Genomic DNA, 13,745 nt, shown 5'->3' on the forward strand with positions numbered 1-13,745 from the left:
TTGTCTTCTCCTTGTCCACCTGCTTGGCCCTTGCCCCTGCAGCCCTCCATCTACCCACAAAATCTGCCGGGGTCTCTGTCATGGCCTCTGTGATTAAAGGATCCCCCATGCATCTGGATTTGGCTGCCTGTGACTCCAAGACTGCGGACCCCAGGATGTGAGGCCCTGTGTGTTGATAGCTAAATGACTGTGTTCTCGTTGGTGACATTTCAGGGACACTACATCAACCTCGCTAACGCCTGAGGACACTGAAGACATGCCCGTGGGGCAGGATGCGGAAATCTGCCTGCTGAAGTCTGGAGAACTCATGTAAGTGGCAGCTGCCGCCTGGGCCCTCTCCAGGTGTGGCGTTGGGAGGAGTAATGGCCACTCCAGTGCTGGCGCTGGGGACCACCCCGGGGGCTCTAACTTAATACCAGTGGGGCTTCGTTTATTCTTTTTTTTCAGGTATAGCTTATATACATTAAAATTCAAGCACGTATACAGTGCTTGAATTCTCATGAATGATACAGTGTAATCACTACCACAATTAAGATATAGAACAGTTTCCTCACCCTGGGAAGTTCCCTGTGCCCCTTTATAATATTCCTCCCACACCTCATGTTCTTTTTTCAAATTAACTTTGTTAATTTTTTTATTGTATGAGCAATACACTTTCATTGTAAAAAATTAGGAAAATAGAGATAAGTAAAACATTTTGGCATATAGCCTTCCAGTCTTTTTAATATACCTATATACATATAATTTTTGACACAAACAAATATTCTAAATCTTCTTTTGCAGTATTTTAAAACTTGCTATAGCATGAGTATTTTCCCACATCATCGAGTTCTCCAGTGTTGTATCCAGTGGCTGCATGACTGTCATTGAATAGATTCAGTCACTCATTCAGAGATATTTATTCATTATCACAATGTGCCAGGTACTATTTTAGGTGCTTAGAGCATGTCAGTAAATAAAACCAACAAAGGCTCACCCCTCGCCCTTATCAAGCTTACATTCCAGCAGGGGTTGACAGATGACAAACTGTCAACATAATTAAATAAGTCAATATTGTATAAATGTTACAAGGTGGTGCTTGCTATGGGAAAAGATAAAGTAGGATAACAGGGAAGGGGAATTTGCCATTTTAAATAGAGTGACAGTAAGAAGATAAGACTTGAAGGAAGTGAAGGAGTTGCCAGGCTTCTATCTATGGGTATAGCATTTCAGGCAGAGGGAACAGGCAGCACAAAGGCCCTGCGACGGGATGGTGCGTGGCATGTTGAGGGGCCGAGAAAAGGGCCAGCGTGCCTGCAGCAGAGAGAACCAGGAGGTGGAGTCAGAGTGGAAATGAGGGTCCCAGCACATAGGGTCTTGTTGGCCATTGTAAAGACTTTGACTTTGAATCTGAGGGAAATGGGACCCCGAAATGAGGTGTGTAGCATTAAGAGTGACTTAATCTAATTTACATTTGAAAAAGAATTGTGCTGGTTGCCATGTGGAGAATAGATGATGGAGGACAAGAGCAAAAGTGGGGAGACCAGTTGAAAGGATATTAGAGGAATGCTCGTTCCTTGGACCAAGTGTTGGCAGAGAGGGCAGAGCCAGGGCAAATTCTGGACCTATTTTGAAGGTGGTGAAGACAGAATTTCCTGAAGGGTCAGATGTGGTCGTGAGAGAATGATCTATTCCACCAGTCCTCAGGTGACCTTGGACCACACTTGGACAAACACTATATTGAATTATGGGGCAGACCAAGCAGGAAGAATTAAATAGCTAGCTCACTCACAAGCTGTTGATGCTGGGGGAGTATGAAATGTCAGGGCTACCCTTTCTGGAGAACAGCTTGGCTGCAGGATGTACCAAAAGTTCAAGAATTGCATTTTCTCTTTGATGCAATGGGCCTATGTCTGGGAATTTATCCTGAGGAAATAATGACTGGATGTGCAAAGATAAAGCTACCAAAATGTCCCTTGCATGCTACTTACAGCAGTGACAATTAGAAATAGTAAAAGAGAACTTGGGTGGTCGAGAATGGCTGTTGAATTTTGCCAGATCTTTTTTCTACATCAATTGATAAGATCATAGACTTTTTCTTCCTTAGCCTGTTGATATGATGGATTGCATTGACTGACTTTCATATATCAAACCAACCTTGCATACCTGGGATAGATCCCACTGGCTGTGGTATATAATTCTTTTTCACACCCTGCTGGATTTCACAAACTATCTAAAGGATGTTTTGCCAAGTATAGAATTGATAGTTTTTTTCTTTCAGCATTTGAAATAAGTGTGCTGCTGCTTCCCTCTGGCCTCCATGGTTTTAGATGAGAAATCCCCTAGCATTCAAACTGGTATTCTCCTGTAGATAATAAGTTATTTCTCTTTGCCTGCTTTCAAGTTTTTTCTTTGTCTTTTGTTCTTAGAAGTTGAACTATAATGGGTCTTGGCATGAATTTCTTTGGGTTTTTCCTATTTGGGGTACACCCAGCTCTTGAATCTCTAGGCTTATATCTGTCACCATATTTGGGAAGTTTATAGCCATCATTTCTTTGAATAGTTTTTCAGATGTACTCTATTTTCCCTCTCCATTTGGGACTCCAGTAATACAAATGTGAGATATTTCGTCCTTGTCTTGCAGGTCCCTGAGGCTCTGTTCTTTTTCCTTGCACCCCGCCCCCAATTCTCTTTTCCCTGTGTTGTTCAGATTGAGGAATTTCTGTTTTTCTCTCTTCAAGTATAACTGTCATCTTTATTCAGCTATTGAGTGTCCAGTGATTTTTTTTTTTTTTTTTTTGGTTATTGTAATTATTTAGATCTAAAATTTCCATTTGGTTCTTTTTTATATCTTCTGTTTCTTTAGTGTGAGTTTTCCACTTTTTTATTGTTTCAAGAACATTTAAAATTGTTATTGAAGCATTTTTTTGATGACTCCTTCAAAAGCCTTGACAGATAACTCCAGCATCTGATTGATGTCAGTGTCGGCTTCTGTTGATTGTCTTTCCTCATGCACACTGTGATTTTCCAGGCTCTTAGGATAACAAGTGGTTTTCTAATATGTGTAGGTGGGGGGCTCAGAGACGCTCAGCTGTTGTGATTTTCCTCATATTCTGGGGGTCCTTAATCAGTCCGCCTTCCTTCTCCTGCCCTTCACTTTTACTACAACTGCTGAATCATTTTCAGGTTTTTTAGTGGCATTTAATGGGAAAGAACAAGGAAATGTTTGAAATCATTTATAATAAAACTTGTAAAAAACCTACCCTCAAGTAAAGGGATGAGGAAAGTTATGAGATTTATAAGTAATTAGAACACACAGATCCAAGGCATATCCTGGAGGAGAATAGGATAGTACCGAGAATAGGTCGGCTGGACGTGGGAATAAAATGCGAGGAGAATGACAACACCTTGAAAGTTATTTTCTTCTGCCTCTTTCAAAGAGAGTGACAGCAAGCTAAGGATTAGCAACCACATCGTGAGAGCATCTGAAAACATGTTAAAGGTTGGGATTATCTCAGAACACTGCACATGTGTTGGTACCCTTTGACTCATGTAAACTGGAATTTCTGAGGTCACTCAGTGGAATTCACATTTGTGACATGAGCCTTATAGACAATAGGCATCTTAAGATTATATTATATTTGAGCAAACCCTTGATTTTTTTTGTTAAGATCTCCTTTGGAGAGGCTGAGTATTGTCCTTGTTGCTGAATAGATGATGTGTAGAATAGATGATTGAGGCACAATCCAAATACCTGGGTGCCAGGGGAGAATTCTGGAGCATAAAATTATAAAATGCTCCAGCATTAATGGGACATTATGTCAGGGTAAGTGACTTTTTACATGGTAATATGGTAAGATTTCCACATTACGAGAAAGATGTCTGTTCCAGAATGGACCCCCACGCCTGCCCTCAGATTCTTGAAAATTGTAAATACTGGTCGAGGGGTCTTAATTAGAAATAAAATTTAACACATGGAGAAGTATTGCATTGAATTGAATTCTCACAAAGGTGAGTATTGGAGCTGTTCTTTAAAGCATGCTGGTTTTTCATCATTTCTTACCTTCTCGTTAGCTTTGGGGAGTCTGTCCATTCATCTCCACAGCTTTGGAGGCAAATGAGCCCTCAGCACCACCACTTGCTGGGCAGTGTTGGGCAAGTTACCTAACCTTTTTGAACTTAGTTCCCTCCCCTGTGTTAAAGGGGATAGTAATACATTTTCTCCACAAAAGGCAGTTTGGTATGGTAGGAAGATGATGGCTTTGCCTCAGACCTGTGCGAGCCTGGATTGAATTTCTTAATCTTTTAGAATCTTAGTTTCCTCTTTTACAGAATGGCAACAGTCATGCCTTCCTCGTGGAGCTACTGTAGTAACATGCAAAATTGCTGAGCACAGGGCATGGCCTATGATGGTTGCCACCTTCCCATTTCACAGTTGAGAAACTGAGGCTCAAAATCAGTGAGTGATTCACCCAAGGCCACACTGCTCCTAAGTTGCAGCTCTGCACTGGAGGTCCTGCCTCCATGACCGTGAGCTAACCTAACTGCCTCCAGAGTTGCACAGTGTAGGAGGGGCGCCACTCGGCCTGGAAGGGTCCCCGAGGAGCAAGCTTCTCAGGTTCATCTTGTAATCTAGTCCTTGCAGCAGTCCTGAGGCAGGCATGGTTGCCCCTGTTTGGCAGATGAGGAAACTGAGGTTTATGAGAGGGTAAGCCCTGCAGCTGGGATGCAGTGAGGCAGGTCCCTTGGCCCCTAACCTCACATTCTTCACATAATACTCTGAGTCCAGCACAGAACCCCAAAAACAGAGGAACTCACTGTCAAGGAACCCTGCAAACTTCTTGAAGGAGCTTTTTACCCAGGGAGAGTAAGAACAAGCTTTTCTCCCCAAAACCATTGTATTACTTGCATCACCCCTACATTATAAAGAGTATGGGATGTTGGCATTTGAGGAAAGGTCAGGGTTTCCATGTGGAATCTTACAATGGATGCCAGATGCAGCTGAGAAGATGGACTATATTGAAAGGCTGGGAGGCTTGTGCTAATTAGGTGAAAGGGTGAGGCAGGGAATTGGAAGGAGAAATGGCAGAGAGAAAACAGACGGCTGAGCAGCAGGGCAGCTTCAGGAGAGCAGCAGAAAGCTGCGCCTCGGCACTCTCTTCCTGTCCATGAGGGCAGTGGAGCAGGTCAGGCCATCCTCAGTTCCTTAGTTCCCATGGGCTTTCAGCTCCACACAGGCAAATACGTCATCTGTATCTTTTACTGCTGTGTCCTCCATGCCTAGAACCATGCCAGGCATGTAGTAAGCGCTCAGGAAACATTTGTTGGAGTGAACTGGCCATCCCGTAATTAAGCATGTTGGCCAGGGTTACCCAGGGCTTATCCTCTCAAGAAGTCTCCAGCCACCTCTGAGCCATGGATAACCTGGCCAGTGGACACAAACACTTTGCCCAATCAATCAGATCCCGCTCTGTATTTTTATTTTAGGATCAAAGTACCCCTCACAGTGGATGAGATTGCCAGCTTCGGGGAGGGTAGCAGGGAGCTGTTTGTGAGGTCCAGCACCTACAGCCTGATCCCCATCACTGTGGCCGAAGCAGGCCTCACCATCAGCTGGGTCTTCTCCTCTGACCCCAAGAGCATCTCTTTCAGCGTGGTCTTCCAGGAGGCCGAGGACACACCGCTGGATCAGTGTAAGGTAAGGCTGGGCTCCCTGCCTGTGGGCTCCTTACACACACATCTGGGTACTTGGGCAGGCCTTTCCCAAAGCAGGGCAGTGGCCATCCTACCCTCTGCTGGGCAGGCTTCACCTGGAATGTTCTGGGCCGTGTCATGCAGAGAAGGCAGAGCACCTGGGCCTTGTCCAGTTTGGGGAGGGAAAGACCCAGAGGTTCTGGAAAGCTGTTTTCAAATGTCTGAAGGTCACACCTGTGTCAAACAGGTACAGTCTGCCCTTGGGATAGATGGGTAGGTGAAAGAGGAATACAGACATATGACTCAATTTAAGGATCATTTTCTGATAGAGCTATGCAAAGCAGGAATGGGTCACCTTGGGAGGTGGTGACCTGTCTTCCTCTAGTTTTTAGCTTAGGGTGCATCCCACCTGGAAGGGTGTCAGTAGAGACAACACCAATGTCACTTGGGTGGTCGAGCTTGAAATCTTGGTGGCGGGTACCAGTTTATAAATTCCTAAGACATTCTAGGCATGGAATGTTGACAGTGCCTGGACTGTAGTTCTCAACCTTGGCTGCAAATTAGAATCTCTAGGTGTGGGATCCAGACATCTCCAAGTGATTCCAATGAGCAGCCACTGGTGTAGATTGAGAACCACTGGTGTAGATCAGGGAGTTGAAACCAGAGTGGAAAGGATGGGGTGGAATCCAGACCACAGGGACAGAGGTTGGGCAGGGGTCCATGGGTGGCTGATTCAGTACGGGGCAAGAAGGAGGGAGACCCATGCCTGAGGTCTGAATTCGATGCCTGCATCTCTACAGAGAAAGGGTATAGAGGGATATGGGAGGGAGAGACGGTTTGGATGGAAACACAAGTTCCATTTGAATCATTCTGAGTGGAAGAAATCGTAAAAGCGGTTGGGCCTGCTGGACTGGAGCTGAAGGTGGATCCTAGCCTGGGAATACGACTGCAGAAATCTCCATTTTGCAAGAATTGCAAGGATCAAGATAGGGAAAAGCAAGCTAAAGTCATGTGAAACAAGAATTCTGTGAAGTCTTTGCAGAAACATCTATTAGTCCCTTGTGTTTGGTCTACTGGGTGCCCTCGAGGGGCTTGAGGTTGAGGGATGAGGAAGGCCCAGAGCAGGAGAGCCCAGCTAGGAGGGCCACACAGCAGTTCCTGCTCTGATGCTGGCATCCCATAGAGGAATGTGCACCCGTTTGGGTTTGCTCTCCTGCCACCCTGCCCTGTTGGAATCTGCTCATTGCAGGGATCGCTTTTGTCATTTCTCTGCTTTTCAGACTCACTCTCAAAATGTAACTCTGCTCCCTTGGGTTGGCCTTGTTTATTGGAGTCTCATATTCTGTCTTATTTAAAACTGCTCTGCCCATCTTATTCTTTTGGGGCTTGTAGCCAGCTCCTCATACCTACCTCTGGAGCCCTTCCTTCTTGAGCAGTTCTGAGCCTCCGCCCAGGAGGTCCTGGCACAGCCAACATGCCTGTCAGCTCCACACTAACAAACGGCAGCACTGCCAAGAGCTGCCCTTGCCACTCACCATCACATTCCCCAGACCTACCAGGCCCCCATCCTGAATTCACCCAGACCAGACACCGTGAGTGTTTGTGGCAAGGAGGGAAAGGACGAAATCAGGCATCCAGGCCTTCGCTGTTTTGCCTGCCCACACGTGACTGGGCTGTAGGCCTCTCCCCTTGCTCAGTCCCTGCCCACCGAGTCCTCAGGAGCCTGGGGTTCCTGTGTGGCTCTACCAGGAATCAGGAACTTGGGGACCTACTGAGCCTTCCTCATCTCTAACTGCCAGGGGGCCCCATTGCCTTTCCCCACAGTGACACCAGGGGGCAGAAGGGGCCCGTGTACAGGATGCTCAGGTGCTCCTCTGCCTTCACAGGCCACTGTCACCAGCCACAGATGGGGGTGGCTATTATCTCTGCCTGAGGTCCCCCAAAGAGACCGTGGCCAGGGTAGCCTGTTTCCACACATGTGCCCTCAATATCTATCCCGGGGACTCCCCGGCTGCTCTCCTGACCAGCCTGGGCCTTCGAGGAAATGACAGGTACAGTGCAAATGGCAGCACTCAGACCTCATGATTACGGAGGTATAGACACAAGGAACTATGCTGTGTATTTGCAACCATTTATTGGGTGTCTGCTGTATACTGGACTGTAGGGCCCGCAGGGGATAGAGAGAGATGAAGGAAGCTCACTGCATAGTCGGAGAGAGACTCTAATCAATAGATACTTGTGATTCCAGGTGACTTCATGACAGGGGTTGGCGGGCACTGTGGGTACCCCTGCGAAGGGTGCCTCGCCCAGCCTGGGGAACAGAGATGAGGAAAGGAGACCCCTGGGTGATGGTGAAGGCCACAGTGGAGGAAACCAGGAGCAGCACTGTGAGGTGAGGCGAGGGGCCTGTGCGCTTGAGGAGAAGCATCCAGTAGATGGAAAAGCACAGAAGGCCAGCCCCATCTCTAGGGGTGCCTGTCAGATACTCGCCACCCTGTGCCACCCTCTCTCCAGACCCACTTCCTCCATTATAGTCATGGACTTGACACTGAGATTAGAGATTGTGAATCTAGGTGAGGCACTTGGTGAAAGAAATTATGAACCAGGTTACCAGTGTACACACCGCTGGCCTGAGGCCCAAGGACAAAGCAGAGAACTGGATCCAGACCCTGTCCTCTCTCTGAGCAGAAGATCCGTCTTTGGCCAGAGAAGCTCAGTGGCCTGCTGGGGTGGGCTCCAGAGGGAGTCAGAGGAGGAATCAGCTGACAGCAAGGACACTTGACTTTGTTTTTTAGCTTTATTAAGATATAATTCACTGACTTGAAATCTACAGTTTAATGGTTTTTAGTATATTCACAGAGTTGTACCACCATTACCACGGTCTAATTTTAGATTCTTTTCATCACTCCAAAAAAGAAATTCTGTGCCCATTAGCAGTCACTCCCCAACCTCTGCCCCCAGCAACCATGGATCTATTTTGTGAATCTGCTGATTCTAGATGTTTCATGTGAATGGAATGAATGCAAAACAGCTGGAATGAATGAAAAGGCTACAGAATAAGATGTTTCAAAGAAATGAAGAGTATCATTTTCAAGAACACACATTAATCTATGTTAAACATGTCCTCTTCAGGGGACTTGCCTTAAGGAGCTCTTGATGTTGCTTGTAATCAAGGTAGTGGGTGCGAGGGTATGCAGGGTGAGCACACCAAGATCGCCATGCACACAGCAAGCCTTCCCCTCCAGCAGCTCCTTTCCATACACCCTTGTTGCTGTGTTTGAGACCAGGCCAGAGTTGTTAGGTTGTGGATCACAGAAACAGAACCAACCCCTCACCCTCCCAGGATCCTTAGTCCCTGGTGGAACTAGAATGTGATAGAATGTTAATGGAAGTAAATGAGATGTCGTGTGCAGAAGAGGCAGCACGGAGCCTACGTATAGCAGGCCCTCAGTGTACACTCTTTGTACACCTTTGTCCCCTCTAGGCTTGTCAGGGGCCCGTCGTACTCCCTCACCACCACCAGCTGCCAGCCTGAGCAAGCACACTGTTGTGTTAGGAACACAACGCTCAATCTCCCTCTGTGCCTTTTTGATTCCCCTTTTGATTTCTCTTTGATCCACATGTTTGAGTTTGTTTTTCAGTTTTCAGATATTTTGAGATTTTCCAGAGATCTGCTCTTGATTTCTAATTTAATTCCATTGTAGACCTAGAACATACTTTGTATAACTTGAATCCTTTGAAGTTTGAGAGGTGTTTTCTTAATGGCCTAGAACAAAGGTGTCCAATCGTTTGGCTTCCCTGGGCCACATTGGAAGAAGAATTGTCTTGGGCCACACATAACATATACTAACACTAACAATAGCTGATGAGCTAAAAAACAAAACAAAACAAAACAACAACAACAACAACAACAACTCATAATGTTTTAAGAAAGTTTACAAATTTGTGTTGGTCTGCATTCAAAGCCTTCCTGGGCCGCGGGTTGGACAAGCTTGGCCTAGAATGTGACCTACCTGGGTGAACGTTCCAAGTGCACTTGAAAAGGATGTACCTTCTGCTATTGTGGGGTGGAATGTTCTTTTTTTTTTTTATTTGAGACAGTTTCACTCCTGTTGCCCAGGCTGGAGTGCAATGGCGCGATCTTGGCTCACTGCAACTTCTGCCTCCCAGGTTCAAGCGATTCTCCTGCCTCAGCCTCCCAAGTAGCTGGGATTGCAGGCAAGCGCCACCATGCCCAGCTACTTTTGTATTTTTATTAGAGATAGAGTTTCGCTGTGTTGGCCAGGTTGGTTTCAAACTCCCAACCTCAGGTGATCCACCTACCTCGGCCTCCCAAAGTGTTGGGATTATAGGCGTGAGCCACCGTGCCCGGCCAGAATGTTCTATTATAGATGCCAATTAGTTCAAGTTAGTTGATGGTGTTGTTCATCTTCTGTTTCTTCATTGAGTTCCTGTCTACTTATTCTATCAATTATTAAGAAAGAGACATTGAAATCTCCAACTATAATTGTGAATTTGTCCATCTCTCGTTGCAGTTCTATGACTTTTTGCATCATGTATTTTGAAGCTCTGTCATTAAGGGCATAAATGTTTAGGATTATTGTCCTTTTAATGAACTGACATATTTATCATTATGAAATTATCCCCGGTAATATTCTTTGATATAAAATCTATGTTATGTGATATTAATACAGTCAAGCCAGCATTCTTTTGGCTAGCATGCTAGCCTGATAATCTTGTTTACATCCATTTACTTTTAACCTATTTGTATCTTTATATTTAAATTGCATTTCTTGTAGGCATGATAGGGTTGGGCAGAGTCTGGTAATCTCTGCCTTTTCATTGGAATGTTTAAGCTATTTTCACTTACTGTGATTGCTGTTAAGGTTAGGTTTGAGTCTGCCATCTTGGTATTCATTTTCTTTTACCCCATCTGTTTTTTTTGTCTCTCTTCCTTTGTGAGGGCAGTTGTTGGGCTCACCCTGTTCCTGTCTCTCAGGGATCACTATCCTGCATTGCCTGATAACCAGTGTCTTGAAAACTGTCCTTTCATATGTTTTCTATTTTTTGTTTTGTTGTTGTTGTTGTTGTTGTTGTGTCCTGGGAGGGTAAATCTTAGATATTCTCCCATGCCTTTAAATATGTTGTCTCCACTGCCAGGAACAGCCAGACCCCTTCTCACTGGCTAACTTGTCCTAACTCAGCATCACCTTTTCCAGGAAGTCTCCCCTGGCATTCAGCCTCCTGCCTCCCACCCAGAGGCTAGAATGGCACCCCTTGCCAGTTCTCCCCTCATGGGACTCTCACCCCAGTGTAATTGAATGTTTTCTTCTTTGTGATCGCCATTAAACCACAAGATTCCTGAGAGCAGAGCCCTTTGTGGGAATTCGCTTCATTTTGGGAACTGTGTAGAGTTTGGGAACATGTAGAGTTTTGAGAAATATGCAGCTGTGTTCAAGATTAAGTTGAGAAAGTAATCGCATCCTTATATTAACAACTATTTTGGATTCAGTCATTTTGTACAAGTTAAAAATGTTTAATAGGAAAAAATAAAAACTGAATGTAATAAAAATTGTATTTCTGAAAAAGAAGCTACATTTTATTTTGTAAAAAATAAAAATGGTCACTTCTGGGGAAGTTTACCTCATTAGGAACTCAAAGTTGCTAAGATGCTGCTTCCGTCGTCTGTAGACCTTCTGATCCATATAACCATTTATGTGTAGTCAGTCTTAAATGGAAGGCTTAGGGACACTTTATAAGACAAGATCCTCTAGGTGCTAGTCACTTCTTTAAAAAAAAAAAAAAGAAAGAAAAAATTAAGGGCTGGGTGCAGTGTATCATGCCTGTAATCCCAGCACTTTGGGAGGCCAAGGCGGGCGAATCACGAGGTCAGGAGTTTGAGACCAGCCTGGCCAACATGGTGAAACACTGTCTCTACTAAAAATACAAAAATTAGCTGGGTGTGGTGGTGTACACCTGTAATCCTAGCTACTCAGGAGTCTGAGGCAGGAGAATTGCTTGAACCCAGGAGGCACAGGTTGCAGTGAGCCGAGATCGCGCCACTGCACTCCAGCCTGGGCGAGAGAGCGAGACTCCATCTCAAAAGAAAAAAAAAGAAATGTTAAATGTTGGTGGCTCTGGCCAGGCATGGTGGCTCACACCTGTAATCCCAGCACTTTGGGAGTCTGAGGCGGGCGAATCACCTGAGGTCAGGAGTTCAATACCAACCTGGCCAACATGGTGAAACTCCGTCTCTACTACAAATACAAAAATTAGCCGGGCATGGTGGTGGACGCCTGTAGTCCCTACTCTCGGGAGGCTGAGGCAGGAGAATTGCTTGAACCTGGGAGGCAGAGATTGCAGTGAGCCAAGATCATGCCACTGTACTCCAGCCTGGGCAACAGAGTAAGACTCCATCTCAGAAAAAAAAAGGAAAAAAAATGTTGGCTGGCTCTGCCTTATCTCCTAGCATATTTTCAGTTTTAAAATGAGGCCTATGTCTTAGCTGGGAAGTAGGTTGAAGAGCCTGCCCTGGTGGGGAAGAAGTGAGCCATTCAAAGACCTCCCCCGGAGCCCTGGCCCTGTCCAGCACGCACCCTTTGCACAGATTTTATCTCTGACAGTGAGGCCCTTCAAAAATCGTCTGAAAAAAATCAATATCACTGTCTCCTGGGACTCATTTCTCATTCTCAGGGAAGGCAGAAAGTGAGAAAGGAGGCTGAGGCGCAGGTACAGGAAGATGAAAGGGTCCTGGGGCACAGGGACCAGCCAAAGCACAGCCAGTAGACAGGCCTAGGTGGAGCCAGGGATGTTGAGCCTGGAGGAGAGTGAGCCCAGCAGCTTTGTGCCTGGAAGGTTGTTATCTGGAAGGAGGTCTCAGCCTGTCCTGTGAGACCCAAGGGCAGCACCAGGACCAACAGGAGACAGCTGGACAGGTGGATCCCACCTAGACTAAGCTTCTTATCCTGAAGCCAGAAAAGGGCTTCTCCTTTAGCCCGTGGAGTGTTCTAGCATCTTCTATGTTCAAGGCTAGGGGATCACTCCTTAAGGGTGCTGACCAGGTCATGATTCTGGAAGAAACTCATAGCCACTAGTCATCAACAGCCTCGGGGTGTGGGATGGCACTGTGCCACTACTGGGGCTGGTCCCAGCCCCGGCCCTACTCAGCTGTGACCTCGGGCAACACACTCAGCCTTCTCCCCCAAAATAAAGGTCTTCCCCGAGGATGCCCAGGGCCCTCTCGGCCTCTGTGATGTTTTTGCCTATCTGCTTTCCCTCCCAGGTCCTCATTCCCACGACCCGATGCAACTCCCACAAAGAGAACATCCAGGGCCAGCTCAAGGTTCGCACGCCTGGCATCTACATGCTTATCTTCGACAATACCTTCTCAAGGTAGGGCCACTTCAGACACCAGCTCCGTGTCTCCAGGCCTCTCTTCCACCTCTTCTCAAGAGCAGAGGTGGACACTCGAAACAAATTATTTGTCAGTAACTTATTATTAATCGTTCTTGATTGTTGACCACTCTGCCATGGTGTTCCAGTGTTTGTTAGAGATTTTGTGGCACACAGGCTCATGCTTGCAGAATCCCTCCATGTCACTGCTGAGGGGTAGAGGAGTGATACTCTTAAGTCACACAGCCAGTAGTGGAGCCGGATCTGAAACAGGCGGTCTGGCCATTCTGAACTCTTAATAACCAGGGTGCCCTTTCCCTCTCTCTGATGATTCCCACTACCCTGCCACTGCCCTGCCCAAAGAAGGGGCTCAGGAAATACGATGGAAGGACTGAATGAATGAATGAACGAGAAAGGGAGGAATAAAAGAAGGAAGGAATAAAAGAAGGAATAAAAGCAGAGCTTGAGATAAGCAGGCCCGAGACTACACCGCAAAGCCCCTGGCCGTGTGGCAGGAGCGGCAGGTGCCATTTCTGGGAAGCACTCTGAGAACCAGCTAAGGTTCAGAAGTGTATAGTTTAAAAGATGGGAGAGAAGCTGGACAGGAGAATGGGAATAGGGAGATGAGGTCAGAGGGACAGCAGGAGGGGAGCGGAGAGAGGACCAGCATTGACTGAGCA

At 46.2% G+C, this 13,745-nt stretch overlaps 1 protein-coding gene across 5 annotated transcripts in view; it reads left to right on the forward strand.

Annotated features, from left to right (window-relative positions):
* The window catches only part of FYCO1 (FYVE and coiled-coil domain autophagy adaptor 1), an 80,899-nt gene that overhangs the window by 62,021 nt on the left and 5,133 nt on the right, over nucleotides 1-13,745 (forward strand). For all 5 annotated transcript variants that reach the window (XM_021934486.2, XM_021934484.2, XM_021934487.2 and 2 more), the window contains exons 15-17: nucleotides 214-309; nucleotides 5,467-5,677; nucleotides 12,956-13,065. In XM_021934486.2, coding sequence (XP_021790178.2) covers nucleotides 214-309; nucleotides 5,467-5,677; nucleotides 12,956-13,065 — 417 coding nt within the window. The remainder of the gene's footprint in view (nucleotides 1-213; nucleotides 310-5,466; nucleotides 5,678-12,955; nucleotides 13,066-13,745) is intronic.

This window comes from Papio anubis, chromosome 2 (genome assembly GCF_008728515.1).
Source record: "Papio anubis isolate 15944 chromosome 2, Panubis1.0, whole genome shotgun sequence".
Classification (NCBI taxonomy): Eukaryota; Metazoa; Chordata; class Mammalia; order Primates; family Cercopithecidae; genus Papio; species Papio anubis.